The sequence below is a fragment of the Chelonus insularis genome, unplaced genomic scaffold (assembly GCF_013357705.1).
Source record: "Chelonus insularis isolate UGA/USDA-ARS -01 unplaced genomic scaffold, ASM1335770v1 scaffold_229_pilon, whole genome shotgun sequence".
In the NCBI taxonomy this organism is placed as follows: Eukaryota; Metazoa; Arthropoda; class Insecta; order Hymenoptera; family Braconidae; genus Chelonus; species Chelonus insularis.
The window spans coordinates 129,045-151,026 of NW_023276790.1; the positions used below are offsets into that span (position 1 = coordinate 129,045).

General features: G+C 27.8%; 5 protein-coding genes across 8 annotated transcripts; 2 read left to right on the plus strand and 3 right to left on the minus strand.

Moving 5' to 3' along the window:
* Window positions 1–1,687: 1,687 nt before the first annotated feature.
* Window positions 1,688–5,636, minus strand: mys (myospheroid). Of its 4 annotated transcripts, none has more exons than XM_035093426.1 (6): window positions 5,170–5,636; window positions 4,405–4,568; window positions 2,755–4,323; window positions 2,470–2,670; window positions 1,890–2,390; window positions 1,688–1,806 (listed from the first exon to the last, which is right to left on the minus strand). In XM_035093426.1, exons 2-6 carry the CDS (start codon window positions 4,564–4,566, stop codon window positions 1,741–1,743), a joined length of 2,499 nt encoding a protein of 832 aa, XP_034949317.1. In that variant the 5' UTR covers window positions 4,567–4,568; window positions 5,170–5,636; the 3' UTR covers window positions 1,688–1,740. The 4 variants fall into 4 exon arrangements, with proteins under 4 accessions (XP_034949317.1, XP_034949318.1, XP_034949320.1 ...); XM_035093427.1 differs by having other exon boundaries at window positions 5,016–5,636; XM_035093429.1 differs by lacking the exon at window positions 5,170–5,636 and adding an exon at window positions 4,906–4,986.
* A 411-nt stretch (window positions 5,637–6,047) lies between these two features.
* Window positions 6,048–9,757, plus strand: cue (Protein cueball). Its single transcript, XM_035093485.1, has 6 exons — window positions 6,048–6,249; window positions 7,296–7,511; window positions 7,577–8,375; window positions 8,512–8,826; window positions 8,899–9,175; window positions 9,516–9,757. The coding sequence occupies exons 1-6, from the start codon at window positions 6,168–6,170 to the stop codon at window positions 9,615–9,617; spliced, it is 1,791 nt and encodes a 596-aa protein (XP_034949376.1). The 5' UTR covers window positions 6,048–6,167; the 3' UTR covers window positions 9,618–9,757.
* An 854-nt stretch (window positions 9,758–10,611) lies between these two features.
* La (La autoantigen-like) lies at window positions 10,612–13,377 on the minus strand. The gene is made up of 7 exons (XM_035093465.1): window positions 12,959–13,377; window positions 11,909–12,259; window positions 11,688–11,830; window positions 11,512–11,593; window positions 11,192–11,431; window positions 10,975–11,107; window positions 10,612–10,770 (listed from the first exon to the last, which is right to left on the minus strand). Exons 1-7 carry the CDS (start codon window positions 13,136–13,138, stop codon window positions 10,697–10,699), a joined length of 1,203 nt encoding a protein of 400 aa, XP_034949356.1. The 5' UTR covers window positions 13,139–13,377; the 3' UTR covers window positions 10,612–10,696.
* Window positions 13,378–13,466: 89 nt separating this feature from the next.
* On the plus strand, window positions 13,467–15,249 carry DCTN5-p25 (Dynactin 5, p25 subunit). The gene is made up of 4 exons (XM_035093466.1): window positions 13,467–13,797; window positions 13,884–14,071; window positions 14,465–14,576; window positions 14,957–15,249. The coding sequence occupies exons 1-4, from the start codon at window positions 13,750–13,752 to the stop codon at window positions 15,152–15,154; spliced, it is 546 nt and encodes a 181-aa protein (XP_034949357.1). The 5' UTR covers window positions 13,467–13,749; the 3' UTR covers window positions 15,155–15,249.
* Window positions 15,250–16,406: 1,157 nt separating this feature from the next.
* LOC118073142 (33 kDa inner dynein arm light chain, axonemal-like) lies at window positions 16,407–17,436 on the minus strand. Its single transcript, XM_035093462.1, has 4 exons — window positions 17,052–17,436; window positions 16,848–16,993; window positions 16,568–16,765; window positions 16,407–16,479 (listed from the first exon to the last, which is right to left on the minus strand). The coding sequence occupies exons 1-4, from the start codon at window positions 17,434–17,436 to the stop codon at window positions 16,444–16,446; spliced, it is 765 nt and encodes a 254-aa protein (XP_034949353.1). The 3' UTR covers window positions 16,407–16,443.
* Window positions 17,437–21,982: the final 4,546 nt, after the last annotated feature.

The window sequence follows — 21,982 nt, forward strand, 5'->3', positions numbered from 1 at the left end:
TACATAGTCATAAACAACAATATTGTATTGGCATTGATTTAATATTTTGATAATACCAATCATTCGATAAGTTGTCTCTTCCAAATGGCTATGTATTTAAATTACTTAAAATTTTTATTATGGAAATAGAACGTTTCAACAGAATTTGTTAAAACTTTTTTCAGATCTTTTATATTGCATGATCTTCAAAATAAAATTTATCCAAAGCCGGTATTAATTTTCTATGGCTCATTTATCAAAAAACTGTTTATCTTTGTCATATTTACTATTTCTTTTAATAATACAGTGATTATTTAAAGAACAAATGATCTTCAGATTAAATTTCTTTTGCAAATTCATTTGATAGGCAAATATTTTCTGTACGGGTTGAATTATAAACGACCGCGATTATGTAATCCAATATTTAGCCGATTAATTAACAGACACACTTTATTATTCCTGTCACTAATGCTTGAATAAAAAATTTCATCATATTTTTATAAAAATTGAAAACAGTAGAGATCTAAGACTTTTGCCATGATTATGACAATAGTAATATATACAAATATATAACATTAATTAAATGTTTTTATTATTCCATACAAAGAATTTTTATTAAATTAAAATTTTTTCATAATTGTATGCAAATAATCAATTATTTTTGATATTTAAAGAATAAAAGGTAAGCGAAAATTAAAATATTAAGAGAAGCAAGCAATTTAAATTTTTTACTGATAATTCATATGGACACTTTTGCGTATCACTGATTGGAGTATTCTAATTCTTTTTTTTAAATTCAGTTTTTTGTATATCATTTAAATAAATATAAATGAAAACAATATGTCGGTACATAATTGAAAAATATTCACAACACATGTATATTATTGAAACATTTATTAGATATTACAATGTATCTAAAGTTATCGAATATTTTTTTATCATTATCATCATTGTAAGCTTACAGTTTAGAATGAAAAAAATTACAGTCACAGACAGTTTTATAAAATATCAAAATAAAATTCATAACTTTGGTGGTTAAATATTTCAACATAAGTTTATTATAAAGACATTAAAAAAAAAAAAGAGACGAAAGTCTCTAAAAATATTAATAAGAAAAATAAAAATATAGATGATATAACTTGGCATTTAAGTAGATATTGTTAGATATTAATTTATAATTATAATTCTTATATTTTTAATTATAATAAAAAATATTCATAATAAGAGTATTACTATTTATCAGAAAATTTTCATTTTTTGCTTATTAACTGAGATTTTTCGTATTTTATTATATAATAATTATTTTTAACAATAATTTTTCAATATACTATCATAATATAAGGCACTTTAATAGAAAAAAAAACATCCCCTAATAATTTAATAAGATAATATTTTGTAAATCTATTAAATTAGTTAGCATTTCTATGACAAAACAATGATTTTATTTTATGTTTTCTATTTTTCTTTTGTACAGTCTAGTGTTATGGCAGTATTTTTCGTAATAGAAAATAAAATAATTATTTTATGTTAAATAAGTATTCTAGAAAAAGAAAAATGCTAGTTTTCACAAAATGAAAATTAATAATTTAAAAATTATTTAAACAATCTGTAAAAATAAATCAAATGCAAGTTTATTCGAATTCTTGAAAACTGTTATTGAATTGATTTATGAATTCATTTTTAAATTTCTTGTACTTTATATTTTTCATTGATTTTTAACAATAATTGTTCTAACGTCCGTTCATCTTATCTTCTTATTTTTTATTTTCCTGCATAAGTTGGGTTCTTGAATGTAGACGTTGCTTGTTTGTAAATAGGATTTTCTCCCTGTTTAAAAATAAATTATTTAGCATATTAATTCAAGAAGCATTTTGATAAAATCATTTATACTAATAAGATAAATTTCTTACCGTATCCCATTTGGCCATCATTCGTTCCCTTTCGAATTTAGCGAATTCTCGGCGGTCATGTATAGTTGTTAATAATTTCCATAAAAGTAAAAATGCAAGTCCTATGAGAACAATTGCAGCAATGACACCTAAAACTATTCCAAGTACGTAGACAGGCGATGGACATTCTCGTTCAGCTTGAACCTTTACTTTAAGACAATTTTGATTATCGTAATAATATACGAAATTGTATTTACAATCATATTCATCGATTCCATAGCATGCAACTTCGTCATTATCTACATCAACAACAATAGATTCTACTGTCTCTGGAACAAACTCGGTACAGAGCTTATTGCATTCACTTTCTGTTAAGTTTCCTGTTTTATAAGTCAAACACTGAACACAAGGCTTCAGTTCTTCACAACGACTAGGACAAGTAGGACATTTGTTACAATGTTTTCCGGAGTATCGTATATTACCAACTTCATGACAAATACATTCACCACAAACACAGTCTCCCTAAAGAATTCAAATATTATAAATAATAATCTATGAATGATATTTGTATTATGATTGTAATTATGATAAAACTACTTACGTGTCCAGAACATAAAACACCGTTGGTAGTACCTGGAGCGATACAAGTATCATTAGAAGATCGACATCTACAACTGGGCCCAGTCCAACCTGCATTACAAATACATTGTCCACATTGGCATGTGCCATGATTTGAACAAAGGTATCCATCATCTCGATCGCATGAAAAGTTATCACACTCACAAAAGTGTCCAGAAATAATCTATAGAGAAATTCAAGTTAATTATTCAAAGTTATGGATAATATTTTGTATTACAAATTTATTCGAATCACGTTATCAACTCACCTCTTCATGATTTTCTCGTTCTTCACATTCACATTGACCACATGCACACGTACCACGTCCAGAACAATCAACTAAAGAAGTATTATCTGGACGACATGATTGAAAGTTTCTATCGAAACCGGTTATTTCTTGATGTGAGCTGCATTCACATCGTTTTCCGAAGAATCCATCATAGCATTCACATACTCCACACTTTAATGTACCTACGCCATTACATTCTGGAGATTTTGCTTCATACATTGGTCCACTATGTTCACACTGACAATCACAAAGCATTTCTAAATTGACAGTTAGTGTTTCATTAATACCTACAGGGTAAATGTCAAATTTTTGTTTCCACTCTGATCGATTGGCAGGACAACTAGTTACTTCGATTTCAGCAATAAATTCAACTTTAGTGCCAACTTTTAGACCATCACATTTTGATGTTTCAATGAGTGGACCATCATTTAAACAACTAGAAAGATATCTTACTTTAATAACACTACTTGCTGTATCTTTCATTTCAACTGAACTTGAAATTTTATCATATTGTTCTCTGATCAATTCGACAATATTACTTGAATCATTAGATAATTTACCAGCAAATGAGCCTTCTACATGTTTTGTTAGCCTCTTATAAACACTTATTTGTTCTTCGGTAACAGCCCAAATGATATTAATAGCATTTTGTTTAACTTTTAAATTAATTTGTGAGATACTTGGATAATCTTGTAGTGATGAATGAGTATAAAGTCCAGTATGATCAAGATGACATAGGCCATCATTAGGTCGAATAATTCCTCCTAATTTTCCATCTCCAGCGAAGTGAAATCCAGCATCTGTTGAAAATACTAATAGTCTACGAGCTTTTTCACGCCAACCAATTTCATTTCTACATACAATAGCTTGCATGATAGCATCAAAACCACCCTCAGGGGCATCTAGATTACCGGATACTGATGCATTACTTACTAAACTGGCAAATTCACTAGTATCTGTAGACAGTCTCATGACATTTTTATATCCGTAGGGTGCAGCACATCCATCACAAGGCTCTTTTAAAGCTTTTGGTATTGTGCTTACATAAGGCATCACCACTTTATCAACAAAGCTACCAAATCCTAACCGGAAATTGCTTGTTATTTTACTCATACTTTCCACAAGTAGTTGCCCTAAATCCGATAGTTTTTGTTTATCATCTTCCATCGATTTACTGAGATCCATAAGATAGTATAAATCAACTGGATAATCTTCAGCTTGTGAATAGGCGAATGACATTCTGTGAGCTTCATTTATTCGTAGTTTCAAATTAACTTCTTGAGGCCATATTTGTACGGCATCTTGTCTATTTCCTGATGCTGAACTACTACTACTACTAGAACTTTTACTACTCCAAGATGAACTACTAGAGCTTGAAGAAAAACTTGATCCGGAATATTCTCCAACACCTACGTATCCACCTTTTGTTAAATTTCGATGGCGTACCATACTAAATACATTGTCTGGATTCCACGTAAATTCTTCAGGACATGTTGCAAATATTTTAGTGTTAATGTTTGGAAGGAAGCAACGTTTTTCATTGAATTTCTGGAAAAATTTTTAAAATCATTAAAATTTAATGTTTCACTGTTTACAATAAATTATATAAATGAATTTAATTGAACTTACTGGAGCAGCACACCAGGCACAATGAGGCGTTTGTATGCATTCATGACAAGTTTGTTTGCTAATACAAGGATTCATGCCAGTCAGTCTTTCTGGCGGTGGAAGAGATGATAGTACACCAGGTACCCATATCATTAATGATATTAAAAAACTATATCGCACCATGGCTGTAATTTATTTTATCAATTATTATATAAAATTACACTAACTGTAAAATTGTTTAAAAAAAATGAAATAACAAAATTTAAAGTTTGCAGATTAGGTCAATTCTATTATTAATCTGTTATGACTCATAGTGATAAATTTTGGTTACAACTTTTATTATGCAAATACTGAAGAAAAAGTCCTAGAATCTTTCAACTAAACTAATTTAAACAGTAAGATTTGATTTTGTCAAAATGTATTAAATATAATGATATTTCAAATTTAAATATTTTATAAAGTAATAAATGTGGGTAAAGATTTAAATAAAATTTTAGGTGTGGTTAAAACAGGCTCACCCACGTTTAGCTTTACATTTAATGCTGACTAATAAGAAACTCGATACACAGTTGTTTTTACAATGAATAATATGAGTCAAATGGATCATCTTTATCTTTAAAAATATATCATACCTTAATAAATCAATTTCGATGAGATGTATTATTATAATATAAATATTTATTACAATTAGTAATATATAATTGTAATTATTGCACGTTTTAAATTTATCCTTGTCACTTATAATTATTAACTATATTAATTTTTATGAGTATGAAATATTCTTACTTTTTATCACTTTACGTTGAAAAATACACTAGCCAAATACTTTTATTTATATCTTTTCTGTTTTTTTTTTCATTCAATTACCATAAAAGGTAACCAGTAATTCAAAAGTAGCTTGCTTGCTTTTACTATGCACTATACATTACTATTGCCACAGCATACATATTATGTGTTATTTACATATATATGTATACACTATTCTTGAAATTATTTATATGTAATCGTTTATTATATTAAATAATAAAGAGAAAAGCATTATTAATTAACCATTTAAACGAGTTAATTAAAAACTTCACATTTCTTCACAACCTCTTCATCTCTAATAATATATCTTGACTAACTATAGTATTATTATTTATTTCTTATAAAGGCATCAACGTGCGCACGTTATACAGCTGTGATACTAAGGTTTGTCGATTGGAGTAGCAACAGACCGAGTACCAACGCGCTATCTCTCGTTTTACAGAGAGAAGTTAAATAATATAATAACAACAGACTGTGATTCTGTGTACGACCGCCATATTGTTTTTATCTAAAGTTCTAAAAACATTGAAGTCATCTGTTTTGACTTAAAAATTTCGTTTAATAATTAATACGATTTAATATAATTAGTATGAAATATGAAATTAATGTTAATGATATATTATTTTTTATAGTTATAATTTATTGTAAAAATTTTTGTAAATAATCATTTTCATACATTGTAGTTTTATAACAAATGACGTAAAAATGATGAATTAAATAATGTTAAAGTTTTATTACAATAATGTTTAGTTATATTATTTATTTATTACACAAAAAATACCTATTAATTATATGATCTACAATTATAGGTATGTATGTATTTCACTGATACATATGTAAGGTAATACATTCATTGACTACCACACTAGTGTACTTACAACTGCTTGCGTGCGTAGACTCGAAAAAAATCGTGCGCGGCACATGAGTTTTTATTTGCGAATTAGTACTTACTTAATTTAAATGATAACTTAAGTATAATGTCATTTTACAGTCAACGTATTTTAGTTTCTTTTTTTCTTTTCATATTTCTGATGAACCTGACTTATTCTAAATCATGGGGTAAGTTACTGTTAATTTTATCCTAATCGAAATACTGTGAATAAGAAAAATTAGAAATATCTCTAAAGTAGCTACCATTTATGTATTAAGAAACGTCACGTACGCCAATTTTTGAATAAATTCTTTCAAATTATTGGCAAAAATAATCATGTCGCCTATTAAAATTAAGTATGACAAAGACAGTAATCTTTTTTCATTTATATTCATGTTCGTTTCTTAACATACTAATTCAAATTTATCAATCATTATATAAGTAATACGTAATCTAAAAAGGATGAAAAAAATAATTAAATTAACCGATTAAGATGATATAAATGAAATTATTTATATTTATTTATATTAATTTCGTGGACATTATATTAAAAAAACTTTTTTACAAATATGAGATTCAAAAATCTAGATGTGCCATAAATAAAATTGTTGCTTCAATTCATATTTTAGTAATGTTACTTGCTAAATTTGTGCTGTATCAATATTTTTAATAGAATAAAAAATTAATTTATAAGTATTATCGACATAATAATTGATAAATTATATTGTTATATAATATTTACATCATATATTTGTCTTGGAGGTTGAAGGTTAAGAATAAAATTAATAAGACTTAAAACTTTAGTAGTTTTAGTTTTTTTTTGTTGATGAATGAAATTTTTATGCGATAAATTGATAAGCATACTTGACATTATAATCGTTCAATGTTTAATTTAATTAGTGTATATATATATATATGGACATATATAATATATGAAGAAAGACATTTTTATCTTGGCTAAATAGTTTAAACATTAAATACAATATCGTTATTTATTTTATTATAATATTACATTTATTTTTAAAAATAAATGAAATAAATTTTTTTTTAATTAGATTTAAAATTAATAACAAATTTTTTTATAAGAGCCAAGTAAATATGTCCTTTACTTGTAAAATAAATTATTATTCGATTGATTACAAGCATATTACACTAAAAGTAATTGTTAAAATTGGTAGCATCTTGTAGACTCTAGTTATTTATACATTTTGATTCTGAGTTTTTCCATTTTCAGATCTCGCAGTAACGATAGGACAAGAAGTACATTTTTTTTCCCATGATGGTACATTAATGAGACGTATTAAGAATAGATATGCTGTATCGTTGTCTGGAATTGCATATGATAAAATATCATATCGTTTGTATCTTAGTGATTCCAGGAATAAAAATATATCAATTTTTTCAAAGAATCTACGATCAGAAGATTCTGAAATAAATGTACTTCTCAACAGTAAGTAATTAATATTATAAAAATAATAATGATAAGTTATGAAATAATTTATTTTTCTTCTTTAGGAAAACAAGAGTTTTGGAATATCGTTAATATCATTTATGATCCTATATCTCAATCACTATTATGGACTGATAGTAAAAAAAAAGGAATATTCAAATTAGACGTTAGTTCAGAGGATAAAGTTTTGAAACCTGAAGTAATTTTAAATTTAAAAAATGAAAATCCACAAGGTATTACATTAGATATGTGTGATCGACGTTTATTTTGGACAAACAGTAACAAGTCTCGTTCAAGTATTTCAAGTTCAACGTTGGATGGAACAGATTATAAAATCATAATAAATACTGATTTATATGATCCAGTCGCACTTACATTTGATCATACAACTAGAAAAATTTATTGGATAGATGATGATGAAGGAATACATTATAAAATAGAACGGAGTAATTTTGATGGATCGCATCGAGAATTATTGGTTCATGGAAAACATCAGCAACCTTTTGATATCACAATTGATCAGAGTACAATATATTGGACTGATTCAGTTTATGGTGCTATATGGAGTATAAACAAGGATATAAAATCAGATTCGACACCGAGGATATGGAAAACATTTCGAGATTCAAACGTTGATGCTAATCCTACTACTCTAATAACACAAGACAATATTGGTCCTATTGATTGCGTTGTATTCGACACACAACTTCAAAAGTTGTCTTCAGAGGTAACAAACAAGAGTAGTGAACAATATACATTCACCAATAATGAGAATTTTTATGAACCTATTACTGAAATTTCTCAAACATGCTTTTACAATGAACTATTTGATATTATCAATAACAAGTGTCAATGTGAACACAGGTGATTAGAAGGTTATTTTATAAAATTTTATTTTTATTGAACAGTCCTGATTTAAGCTTTCAATATAATAATGTTTTATTAAAAACAGTTCTTTTAATAATATGGTCATAATTTTAACAATTTCACATCGTTTCAGTTTCAACGATCTCCTTTGTAAAAAGAGTGTCTGCCATAACTATTGTCTACATGGTGAATGCACAATTCTTGAAAATGGTCGACCACACTGCAACTGTGATGAAAACTATCAGGGACAACATTGTGAACAGAATGTTTGTTCTAATTATTGTTTAAATGATGGTGATTGCACTTTGAAAGAGGGTGAACCTCACTGTACTTGTAAATATTCACAAGGTGTAAGATGTGAAGAAATTTTAAATGCGACAGAGGTATGCATGAACATATGTAATAGTGTTCAATCTACGTCGAATGAGCTCAATTTAGATGGTTGTCGGTAAGTTTATGACATAGTTCAAATTAAATTGAGTATTTTCATTATATCACTAATTAAAAATATTTTTAACAGCTGTGAAGAAGTTCATTATGATAAGAAAATTTCTTATGGTGATAATTGTCCTGAAACCAAAATGTTTATGATAATATTTTTAACAATAATTGGAGTGCTTCTAATAATTATTACTATACTTGGTTATATACTTTTTATAACTCGCAAAAAACCGATTATTAAAAAAAGATTTGTTGTTAACAAAAATATATTGACTCCACTGACATCAAGGCCATCATCTAATAATCAGTGTGAAATAGTAATTGAAAATTGCTGCAATATGAATCTTTGTGAGACAGTAAGTAATACTTTTATAAAATAATCATTACTAATAATTTATTTCATAAATGTCTTTATGTAATTGTTTTATTATTCATTACATACTTTTATATAGTATTAGTAAACAAAGTAGCTATTTCAAAAATTATACCTTAAAAATATCACGTTAAAAAATAAGTTTTAATAATCTGGTAATTAAGTTAAATAATTTTATTTTAAATATATAAATAGTATAAAATCGTATAACTGCATTAGCCATTGTTATCTGAATTGCCATAAATATGCATTTTTGAAGTAAATTTATTTTTGCTAATGCACAAGTACCATAAAAATGTAATAATTAATTATATTTATTGCAGCCTTGTTTCGATCCTGCATTGGAGAAATTTAGTCCCAAGCAAATTACTCGAAATGAAAAAGAATTACTATTGGAAAATACCGATAATTACCATACTTCTTAATGCAACCTTCATTCGTTATTCAAATAGAATAATTAAGATTCATCGTTAAGAGTACACAAAACATACCTCATTAAATTTTACTTATTTCTGAACGTTGTTTGCCGTAACAATAATGAACAAATAATTGATCGTTATAATAATAAAACTAGAATAACTAAAACTATAATATTCTAAATTTATTTTCACAATTGTGTAAAAAGAATTTTTCTACGTAATTAGTAATTTATGATGATGAAACAAAATGTGTTATGAGTTTTCAGTAATATGATTTTTTGTATACTACATCGAATTTAAATTATCAAGCTAGTCTGACGTTAGTGTTAATCTACTTATTCTGCAATAAGTGGATCAAAACTAAAATCAAGTCATAAGAAGTACTTTGTATAAAAGTTATCATCTCTCATACAACATAATTAACATTTTTTTCATCAAATTATAGCTAAAAAGGAGAAGATGAATGATTCGAAAAAGAAATCAAGTTTTTGAATAACATATAATTGAATTAAACTGTAAATACGTCATATATTATAATGAGTTTCTTTTTAATATATAAAAAATATATGTATATGTATGCATATATTCATAAATTTAATACTTATTTGAAGGTCACAGGTTTATGAGTTGCAGAGTTTAGTTTATTTTCTAATGCAGTTTTATAGTAATATCAAATTTTATTCATACGTCTTTTATTTACATGAAATAAAATACATCATTTAATTCTTATGAGTTATGGGAAAAATATGAAACAAATAGAAAATTAGAAATTGTAATTATTCGTTTCTTATTGAAAAAAAATTTGTTGTAACTATTGTTTATAAAATATATATTACAAGATATTTTAGTTGAAAATTTATTCGTTGAAATTTAGAAAAAAATCATGTAAGTTGTATAGAATTGTAAAAATTCATTCGAGATTGAAAATTTTCTTGATAAATATTTAAAAAAAATTTCTAGGGATTGAATACTTATTACTCATTTTTAATAGTTCCAAGGATTTTAATTAATTTAAGTTTATTGAGTCAAATTTAATTACACATAATTGTTACAAAAATTATCAACTGATAGGTACTTTCTGTTCATTAAATTGCTGCTTTTTTTGAGGCAACATTATCAGATATTGGACTACCTGAACGTTTTCTGTTTGTCTTAAAACCTGAAACATAAATATGTGAAAAGTTAAACATGAACTGTTTTATGGAAAAGATTTACATTTTGTTTCTTCATTCAGTATATTCGATATATCAACTCAACAAGACTAAAATTGTCTTTCAGTATTAGCATGGCAAATCATCATTTTAATTTAATTAAAAAAAAAGAAAGAATATATTATTAATGATTAAATCATTAAAAATTTTACCTTTTTTGTTACGATTTTTTTTATTTTTGAATTTTTTATTAGAATTTAGTTCTTTTTGTACTTTTTGTAAATATTGTTCTTCTTCATCACCTTCTATTAATCGACAAGTAACGTCGAAATCTTTTATTTGAATCTATTATTAAAAATAAAAAAAAATTAATTAAGAAGGTAATAATTTCAATAAATTTTATATTCTTAAAACTTTATTAGTAAATACCTTATTATCTGTAATTTTTGTCAAAATTGATTTTGCAGAATCTGTACCCTGAAAGCGGATCCAGCCACTTGAAGATCCATTCTTATAATCAACATAGATTATTTTTTCACCAAGATCAACAAAATATTTTTTTATATCTTCCCATAAAATTTTATTTGATGTAGTTTGTAAATGTAAAACAGATCCTTTTGGTAACTCGTGTGAATCAGATTCTATTTTTTCATTGTCACTTGTTTCTACCTGTAAGAAAGTCCAAAATAATATATTCCATCCTTTAAATGTATAATAATGAAAGAGCATTTGTCGAAATTGCTACTTACGTCTTTTTTTTTATGTTCTTTAGAGTCATTCTTGTGCTTTTTGTTATGTCGTTCATCGTTTTTTTCCAATGTATAGTCTTCACTATAATTGACGTTAAAAATTTCCAAGATTATAAATTAAAAATATTATACAAGTATTGATAGATACAAATTTATGCATTCTCTTGAAAGCTTACCTAAATTTTCTAATAATCTCTTTTCCATCATATAAAACAGATTCTTTCTCTACAACTTGTTTAGCATCTGTAATATTTTTAAATTGAACAAATATTGATCCTTTGAATTGGAATTTTTTGTTTTCATCTTTGTATTTTCTCATCTAAAATAATTAAATTAAAATTATTAATATTCTGTTCAAAAATATAGTAACTCAAGTATTTAAATAAATTATTCATACAATAATATTTTCAATTGGTCCAAATTCACTTAAAAAATTCTTTAAATCCTGAATTCCAATAGTCTGTGGGAATGGTTTCATGTATACAGTTCTTGCTAATTGGGCTTTTTTATACTCCTCATTGTATATTGGCAATGGCTTATCTAATCGTCGACGTATTTTTTTCCTGTCTTCCGATATTTCCATCAAATCACTTCTTTCGACGGCATTTAGTATAACATCAGTATCTGTGCTTAATGATGCCAACAAATTAAACTGAAGAAGTACTGACAGTGGAATCCATCCTTCATCAAGTTTGGTTTGTTCAATTAAAAATTTATCACGTAACATGTTAACATCACCAAAATAAAACTGAAAAAAATTAAATTCATTTAAAATAATATCATTTAGAGGTATGAAATTATTATACAAATAATACAATTGTTTAATACATTTACAAAATCTTAAAATTTTATAGTTTTTAATTTATCTTAAATTTATTCATTTGGAACTTTGAAAATTGAAGGTCATTAAACATCAGGTAAAGAAAAGTAGGCTGGTTTGATCCATATAATATAATAATGATCCATATGATATAATAGGTAAAATTGTCATTATAGTTGACGTACTTAAGTACGTGTCTAAAATTTCCCACGTTTTACCTGGCATTCTCTTAGGGATCTATACTTTATACCTATGGAGAAAACTGCACATCTTGAATACATTTCGAAGTTCATTGTTCTATGAAAGGACAGTAGTCTATGTATGTACATCCAACTAATTTAATTAAAAATATTAAACTTTCAAGTATCATTTACATAAATATTGTTGACTTGAAAATTATTTTATTTAAAAATACACGAGTCAAGCTATCTCAGGTTTTTAAAAATATATACGGATCTCACTGTACAGTGAAACAAATTTTCTTTATCATGTAAAAAAATCGTTGCAAAATTCTCATGAGATTAAATTAAAAACTAATATTCTTAGTACTGTGAAATATAACACAGTATGAAAACAAAAAAAAGTTAGGTTATGATATGATAGAAGAATTGCAATATAAATAATTACCTCAATTTGTGATTGAATTTTATCTAGAAGTAATGGATCGTTGTTCTTAGTTTTATTATCTTCATTAACAGGAGATTCATCTTTGCTTTTTTCTGCAATAACTTCACCATTCTCTGTATGATGGTTTTCGGCTTCAGAAATTTCGTTACTTTCAACGTGCACCGTACTGTTGCTGTCCATTTTGCGCACAAAACTTATTATTTTATTTAAACCGATAAATATTTCAATATTTTATTATTACTATATTAATTGATTTAATATAAAAAATAATGATGATTGTTAAACATGAAAAAGGAATAATATGAAAACTTTTCACGTTACAAAGCGTGCTTTTCAAATGAGGTTAAACACAGTAAGAACTTTATAGTTGAACTATTCGACAAGAATCCGTATATTATCGATATTTTGACCTCTCCACATAACATTGCTTTTACTCCTACCACGATTTTTTCTGTTGCACAAGCGCACTCAAATTCTCCCACTACATCATGACTATAGAAAGTGCGATTTCATATAGCAAGAAAAGTTTCAAATTGAACGCAGCCATATTTTTGGAGCATTACTCATTTTTTAATTTATTTATTAATACAGTATTTATATGTAATTAATAAAAATTGCAATTTCTAGGTATATTCTTCAATTCAGTTTCATACATATAGTGCATTGTGTTTTCTATACCATGCGAAACAATGTGGTCAATACAAAAATCACTCATTAATTATAAGTAATGTCCACCTTCAAGAACGTAAATAACAAATAACGAATTTGTTAATTATTAATGTGTTTCTACTATGGAACCAGAAGATGTTTATTACAATAAAACTGAGTACATAGAAACGGTATTTCTATATACAATTAAATTTCATACAATCAATCAATTTTCTATCTACTTCTGATGGATAATTAATATTTTTGCCATTTCTAGACGTCTGGGAATAGAGTGAGTCGTCAAACAGTATTATGTGGATCACAGAATATCGTTTTGCATGGAAAAGTTATTGTTCAATCTGATGCTATTATCAGAGGAGATTTAGCAAATATAAGAGTTGGTCGATATTGTATAATAAGCAAAAATGTTGTCATTCGACCACCATTCAAGAAATTTAGTAAAGGGTACGTTTGATGATTTAAAGCAAATGTCTCGGTTATTTATAATATAATTATTGGATAACTTCGCATTATCATCAGCTTCTGTTATCAAATTATGCAAATGTTATGATTTCAGAACAGTTACACTAAAACAAAACTCAGTAATTACATATTATAGTTAATTTTAATTCGAACCCATATTCAAATTACTTTTCTAAAGTATATTAAAGTAAATTTAACTATGCAATTATTTACTTGCAGATTAATTTCTTACGTGTTCATTAGAAGTAGGTCCTTTCGGGATGCCTCAGCAATACTAACATTAATTTAATAGAATGTTATAATTTTTGAGAAGAAATATTGTGAACCCAGTAAAACTTTTCATAGAATCCATGTTGAACATTTTATATTTTTCAGTGTTGCATTCTTCCCTTTGCAAATGGGTGATCATGTTTTTATTGGTGAACGTACAGTAATAAATGCAGCCGTAGTGGGTTCCTATGTTTATATTGGAAAGAATGTTGTTATTGTAAGTAATCATAATGACACAATTTTGTACGTTTTAAATAATGATATTGGATGTTTTTCATTTAGAAATAGCACGTTTTTTTTTTCAAATGAGAAAAATATGGCAATTTGGAAAAGCTTGAGCAAATTATTTGGTGACGACAAATTATAGTAATGCTCTATGTGATCCAGAATCTATTATTTAAAATAAAAGTGAAATTTTCAGTTAAAAAAAAAGACAATTTTCTGACAGTTCCAAATTGAAATATTTCTTTCTCATTGAGGCCCAAAGTGTATGGAATTACTTTGTGTGTTCGTGTTTTCTAAATTGAAAAACGCCTGTTGATTTATGCTGATGGTTTTTTATTGAAAGTAGTCATAATTAAATTCTATTCATAACAGGGAAGAAGATGTATTCTCAAAGAATGCTGTTACATTGAAGATGGTGCAGTAATACCCCCAGAAACGATAGTACCGTCTTTTACTAAATTTTCAGGTAGTCCAGCTGTACCAATTGAAGATTTACCTGAATGTACATTAGATCATATGGTTGATTTTACTAAAAATTATTATCAACATTTTATTCTTTCACCAAAATGATATAATAATATTTAATTACATGTTTTCTTACTGGTCAAATACTTGTAATTTTTTTTACTATTACTATAAATATATATCATACTATTATCACCATTATCTATTTCTTTATTATAAAAAAAAGAAAAAAAAATTAATGGAATAGAGCATTAAAGCTTTATAAGACACCTTTCTCATTAGTTTATGATTACTTATAATTGTAACTATCAGATTATAGTTTTGTATGCATAATTAGATTCTTATTAATAAAATTCTTTAGAGAATTATGTACATACAGAGAAAAAGATAATTTCAGAAAAACCTTGTTATTTGAAAAAGGGTAATTATGGATGTATGACTCATCTTGACGAAGCTTTCGCTGCTTCAAAATCTTTTTCTCGAAAAGATTCGAAAAACATTTGTGCATGAATTCTATAAATTATTTTGTAGATTTGATTATATGAATGATAGATAAAATATTCTAGTCAGATAAATTAGCACTGTATTAATGAAAATTTTCTGGTTGCAATTGCGTGGATTTGTCTATATCTAAGACAAATGATCAGTTCTCTAACGTTTAGGGTTGTTTCACGAGGAGAAGAGGAGTAATATTATCAGGCCTATAGTCCACTCTGCTCGTTAGTCGTGAAATGTAAGAATATTAACAGAGGTAATGATATACCTCTGGTATATTTGTGTCTACTGACTGTTATAGGACTTCCAACTTCTCTGTTGTCTAGGGTTGTTTTGTTCCAAAATGATTATCTCAATAAGGAATGAACGTACTTGAGTTTACTTTAATTTTAGTTCTAGGATAAGCTTATATCACTTATTGTATAAACGTTTTGGATACTTGATTGTTCTTGTGTCACCTGAGGCTTGAAATACCCCTCAGGATCCGTTTCCACTTTGCTGAATGTCAAATATTTTAAGAGACCAGACCAAGGATAAGTGCCACAGGAAATACTACAATCTCTTTAACAATTATAACTGCATGATGTGTATCTAACATACTCACCTTTTGGAATGACAAATACCAATGCCGAGTTACTCGTGTTGCAGAGATTCAGTAAAAATGTGAAGATAGTTGACACGAAAAGAGCGACAAATTGGACATTAAATACATTATATGTTTATGAATATTATCAGACATATTCTTTAATGAGCAATATTTATATCTTTTTTAATGCTACTTACATATATTTGTAAACAAAATATCATGCCGATAAACAATCATATAAACAAATATAAAATATATGTTAATTTTATTTATTATCTTCTTCAATATTCTTTTTAAATTTATCTCTTTTTTTTTATTTTTTTGGAGCAATTATTCCCTCTAACTGAGTCTAAAATAATTATAAATAAATTAAAAATTTTTATAATAGCAATAATAAAGATAATGGTTGATACATGAAGAAAATATTTGAAAATTACTTTTAGTTGTTGATTAGTTTTTTTTAGAAATTCAATTTCTTCAGAATGCTTTTTTTGTTCAGCATCTCGGAGTTCTGTTGATCTTCTTTCAGCCTGTTCAAACTTTTGTTGCAACTGAGCTACTGTTTTTTCGAGTTCAATTTTTTGAGATTTCAATTCTTCTGCTGTAGTAATTAAATCTTCTTTGCCTTCTTCCGCCTAATTAATACAGTAATAATTTTCAAATGATAAAAAATTAATTAATAATGATGGAATCATCAAATAATTATTAAATATTTACCTGTAATGCTTTTCGTATTCCAAATGCAATACTACTTTGATAAAGAGTTTGATAAGCAGTCATAGTCATTTTAATTTCGTCCCTTACTCGAAGCAAAAGTAATCCACGCTCAGCACAGTTAATCGTTACTTGTCTTATGATTTCATCTAGGATAAAATCAATTAATAACATACAGTTTTTTAGTAAATTACAAAGATAACTCACCAAAACATTGAGAATATAGTTCTCTTCTTACTGGACAAATTCCAGTTTCTCTAGCTTGTCGTTGTTGTAATCTCATGTCTAATTGTTCTTGTAAATTAATAACATCCAATCTTGTAGCAGGAGTACTGGAAACATGTTGGGTCCATATCTGACCATCCTCCTCCCATTCTTTAGGTGGTAAAATACTATTAAGTACTTCTAGAGTTTCTTTCCTACCATCCGCTGTTAGTGGAAGTGGTGATTTAGCTTTACAAGCAGATTTTATTTTTCCACGCGTAGTATCTTTTGACGATTTCTCTGGATGTTTTATTACTAATATAGGATTATCATATTTCACGAGAGTATTTGATGAAGGAATAATTCGTTCTTGTACTGCCATTGCCATGACTAATACAATAATGTCTATGTTTAGAACGTGAAATTGTTTCAATTGAATAAGTAGACTTGATTTCTTAAAAAAAAGTTATCACTATGGTAATATTGATTAAACAATTGATCTATTTTGAATATAGAAGTGAGTTATTGAATTAAATATGCACATTTGTATTAATTTTACCACGACTATTAAGTAGCTTTTGTTTAATTGTAGATCTTGGCAACCTTTATGAAATAATCCGATTGATTCCGATAAAAAAAAATTCAATGGGAATAAATCAGTTTTTTGCATCGAAAATTTTCTACTGAATCTGATTAAAAATTTTAAATCTGAATTTATGGGAAATTTCCTATGCGATGCAGATGTTTTTAATAGGAATGAATTGGAAGAGATACAATAAATTTGAATGATTTTTTTTATCAATAGGATTTAACCAGAAATTACCAGCAATGCAGAGTACTTTTTAATGGGAATAAATTGGAAAATAATATTTTTTCTCTAAAATATAGCTTCAATAGGATCTAATCAAATATTTTCCAAAGCGCAGAGTATTTTTAAATAGAAATCAATCGGAAATATAGTACATTTCACACCTAGGGAAGTAGATAGTATATTTCATACCTGTGTGGAAAGTTCAACCCCTCTTCACTGGAAAAGTGAACTTTCCGCGCTGGTATGATGAAAAATATTTTTCTTCACTGTGATCTGTTCCTGTACCGGTTATTCGAAAGAAGCTTGTTATACCAAGCCATATTGAGACCTGTTTCTGTGCCGAATATTTTAAGGATGGCCTATCAAAACCCGCCTTCATGGCGATTTGTTCCTAAGCTTAATATTTTAAGGATGCGTTGTTTACCACCTGTCAACTCGACCTGTTCTTGTGTCACATTAAAGATTGTCCATTACAGCGTGACACCAATAGATCATTCGTCTGTCTGTTTTTTAATGTTTCTCTGCGATAAAAAATATCTATAGAAAACTCATTCAACATACGAACAGGTTTTTTAATTGTCATTGTAAAGCAGTTAGACCACCAGACATTTTGTCTTTTATTGAACATACAAAATATTAACGCTGGCTTTATTATCAAACGGAAAGAAAAAATTACAAATGATGATGACCTTCACGGACTATAAAACTATAATTAAGATCAAGCAAAAAAATAAATATTCCACAGGGTTTTTTTTTTTAATGGATAATGATAATTTGTAAGTATATTGAAGTATTTTTCACCTGTTCTATTTGTCATCTATGGCCTTCATAGAAATTATTAAACATCTGAAATAACATCGAAACATATTCCTATACAGCTGCCAATATTCCTATATTTTTCTATTGTTAGTATTTTACAAAATATCACTGTTGTGATATTCTTTTTTATAATTACGCGAGCGACCAGAAAACAATTGAAGATCTTCCCTACTTACTTAATTAAAAATGTGGTTTTATAAAGAGTCACATGACTACTAAAATTGTATATAGTAAGGGAACAATTTCAATAGTTATTGTTTCGAAAAATGAGCTCCAAAAAATTATACAAAACACTTTTTATTACTTAATTTAAAAGATCCACTATCGAATTTTAATTTTCTAGGCGCTTAATGTATTCAGCTTAATCTTGAACACATATGTTTACGAAGTATTTTTAATTATTGAATAATGATGTAGAAGATGTTTTATTTTTCTATTCTATTGAATTGCTTAACAACCCATGAGACAGGTTATGTAAGCAGTCGAAACTAATATAAATTCCGTACCCGATTTGAATCGATCATTCACAGCTATACGTAATCTAAGTATAATTTCTTCTAATATATTGTCTTTTCTTCTGGTACCACTTAAACCGCAATATTGACCGTTATTATTACGATCTATATAGTGCGGCTCATCTTCTGTCGAGGAGATTGATTCCGGTTAGCATCAAAATACTGTAGGCTAGAAAGTTTCACATTTCGCCAAAATGTCGCGGGCTTTATTATCAATGATGTTATTGGCAATGGTGAGGAATTTTGATCATAATGCTAATCTGAGAACTAACTATAGCATCGATAGAGAAAATGTCGACGTTAATTATACGAAAATTATCAATTTCTGGGAAGAACACAAGGGCGAATTCATTTTACATGGTGAACATGAAGAAGTTGTGTTAGTAATGGGAAATACGGGTGCAGGAAAAACCACCATTATCTCCGCTCTCGTTGGTCGAAAATTGAAATCAATTAAGCAAAACGGATATTTCGTAATTATTGATGAAGACGGTAAAATTGGGAATGGAACATCTTCGCAAACTCTGATCCCGGAATTAATGACTGATATCAAAAGAAACGTGACATACGTTGATTGCGCGGGATTTCGAGATAATCGGAATGTTGAGCATGAAATTTCTTCAGTATATTTTCAAAACATTCTCATGAATCAAGTAAAGAGCATAAAACTCATGTTCGTAATCAATTACGAGTCATTGAAAATTAATGGAAACAAAAACGATTTTGACGATTTAATGGAGCACATTGGTGAGTTTATCAAAGACATTCCAAAGTTTTATGATGGAATCGCTTTGGTAGCGACAAAAGTAGAAAATTTATATGAAGTGGCAGATAACGGGACGTTAATTTTAGTAAATGATAATCAGTCAGTTCTAGAAGGAATAGCTAATTATTTACAAAGGAAGAAAGAAACTTATCTCGATAGAGCAAAAAATTCCGAGAAGTACAGAATGTTTGTGGGTTTAATTGATGTGTTGTTAGAGAATAAAAACGATTCATACACAAGAATTACTCTTTTCAGACAGCCAACACGCACAGGATTACTGGAAAATGACCCAAAGTATCGAAATGAAATTAATAACATTGGTAACATAATAGTAAACAGTCTTCATTATGTTCAATCGCAAAAGAGCGATTTTGGTTTTGCCTTGTCTAAATCATTAAAAATCACGGTTGACCAAATTGTTGACGACATATTCAGGGATGCTCTAACGAATCGCTTGCAAACAATGAGCGATGAAACTCTTACGTACTATTTGCAGATGGAAGAAGAATACGATGACATCGAAATATTACAACAACGAGTTTCAAGCGCTTACAATACTTTTTCACAAGTAAACGTTGATGAACCACTAGCATTTTTCCGAGAATATTTGAATGCATCCAATACTCTGAATATACCTTTATCATTGATAAACTTAGACATTATTGCCGATAATATTGAAAAATTGTATTTTTTCACAACTATTTCGAATAGCAATGAAGATACACACATGTTGTTGTTGAAGAAAAAGATGCAAAACATCGTAGATTCAATAGGAAATTTAAAAAATTTTTACGATTTTTTAAAAAATGTGTATGAAAACTTATCGGCTTACAAATCTCAAAACTTAAGAGATGACAGACGTATCACAAATATTATAACATCATGTACAAGTTCAAAAAATTTAGTCGTGCAGGATATAACGGATTTAGAAAATATTGTAAAAGAGATTGGAAGTGAAAAACCTTTTCAAAAAATTAAAACTTTGGAACTCAATCGATTCCAATTGAAACATTTGAAAGATGTATTCAGTGCCTTTACCATCAAACTTGATATCCTGTGTATATCATCATCAAAGCAGATAGTTGTCAAAGGGTACAATGTCAGAATAAGTGAAGTGATAAAACTAGATTGCTGGACTACGGCGAAAATCGCACAGATCTTTGCCTTAAACAAAGTATTCATAGACTGCACATTAAACAAAACAGGTGCTGAAATGCAACTGTCTATCATTGCACCTACTTGGGAAGTTATGGGTGGACCAAAGATTATTTTGGATGGAAAAGCAGGAGAACCTCATGAAAAAGAATCAGCAAAATCATCCTCTTTCAACTCTGAAAATGGAGGGACCGGGTTACCAGGTCTTCCTGGTGGTCCCGCTGGACACTTTTTCGGTGTCGGTAAACAGTTTATAAATTCAGAATACTTAGAAATACATGCGAACGGTGGAACAGGAGGACCAGGGCAACATGGTGGAAATGGTAAAGAATTTAACAATTTAAGCAATATTGTTAAGAATTACATACCTTCATCTATACCTTAAATGTCAAGCAACGAACTTTGTCATTACAAACGCTCGACTCTTTTCTTGGTGTCAGTTGAGACTAAAGAACATTAGACTTTTTTCTCCATTTAAAATTTTTTGCTGTGATATTTAATGAACTTCTTATCGTTTATACATATTCTTCGAGTTATTATTTTAATATAATTTAGCTCACGTCTTCTTTTTTTCAGGTGCGGATGGAATCCCTGGAGAAGGTTTATCAGAATCATTTTTCGAGATTAAGAGATACGGCGATGAAACTCGAAAATACTTGAAAAATCATAATTACGAGTTTGTAATGGAGAAATACGAAGAGTCACATCAACCAGGATTAGCATCAGAAAAGTACTATATTGATGTTATTGGAAAACCGGCGGTGAAACCGAGTGATGGAGGTTTGTGAATTTTCCTAGCAATCTTTAGATTTATACCTGACAAATTAAGACATTGTTATTATGTTATAGGGGATGGTGGTTCTGGTGG

Bases quoted from the DNA above. Each gene is read 5' to 3' on its own strand.
- La (XM_035093465.1), bottom strand. From the start codon at position 13,138: ATGGACAGCAACAGTACGGTGCACGTTGAAAGTAACGAAATTTCTGAA. The intron at 11,594-11,687 runs GTAAGCTTTCAA...CGTCAATTATAG, and splicing joins GAGATTATTAGAAAATTTAG to TGAAGACTATACATTGGAAA. The intron at 11,108-11,191 runs GTATTTACTAAT...TTTTAATAATAG, and splicing joins CAAAAATTACAGATAATAAG to ATTCAAATAAAAGATTTCGA.
- mys (XM_035093426.1), bottom strand. From the start codon at position 4,566: ATGGTGCGATATAGTTTTTTAATATCATTAATGATATGGGTACCTGGT. The intron at 2,391-2,469 runs GTAAGTAGTTTT...TGAATTCTTTAG, and splicing joins GTGTTTTATGTTCTGGACAC to GGAGACTGTGTTTGTGGTGA. The intron at 1,807-1,889 runs GTAAGAAATTTA...ATTTTTAAACAG, and splicing joins TGATGGCCAAATGGGATACG to GGAGAAAATCCTATTTACAA.
- DCTN5-p25 (XM_035093466.1), top strand. From the start codon at position 13,750: ATGGAACCAGAAGATGTTTATTACAATAAAACTGAGTACATAGAAACG. The intron at 14,072-14,464 runs GTACGTTTGATG...TATATTTTTCAG, and splicing joins TTCAAGAAATTTAGTAAAGG to TGTTGCATTCTTCCCTTTGC. The intron at 14,577-14,956 runs GTAAGTAATCAT...TATTCATAACAG, and splicing joins TTGGAAAGAATGTTGTTATT to GGAAGAAGATGTATTCTCAA.
- LOC118073142 (XM_035093462.1), bottom strand. From the start codon at position 17,436: ATGGCAATGGCAGTACAAGAACGAATTATTCCTTCATCAAATACTCTC. The intron at 16,994-17,051 runs GTGAGTTATCTT...ATTTTATCCTAG, and splicing joins ACTATATTCTCAATGTTTTG to ATGAAATCATAAGACAAGTA. The intron at 16,766-16,847 runs GTAAATATTTAA...TGTATTAATTAG, and splicing joins GAATACGAAAAGCATTACAG to GCGGAAGAAGGCAAAGAAGA.
- cue (XM_035093485.1), top strand. From the start codon at position 6,168: ATGTCATTTTACAGTCAACGTATTTTAGTTTCTTTTTTTCTTTTCATA. The intron at 8,376-8,511 runs GTGATTAGAAGG...ACATCGTTTCAG, and splicing joins AAGTGTCAATGTGAACACAG to TTTCAACGATCTCCTTTGTA. The intron at 8,827-8,898 runs GTAAGTTTATGA...TATTTTTAACAG, and splicing joins CTCAATTTAGATGGTTGTCG to CTGTGAAGAAGTTCATTATG.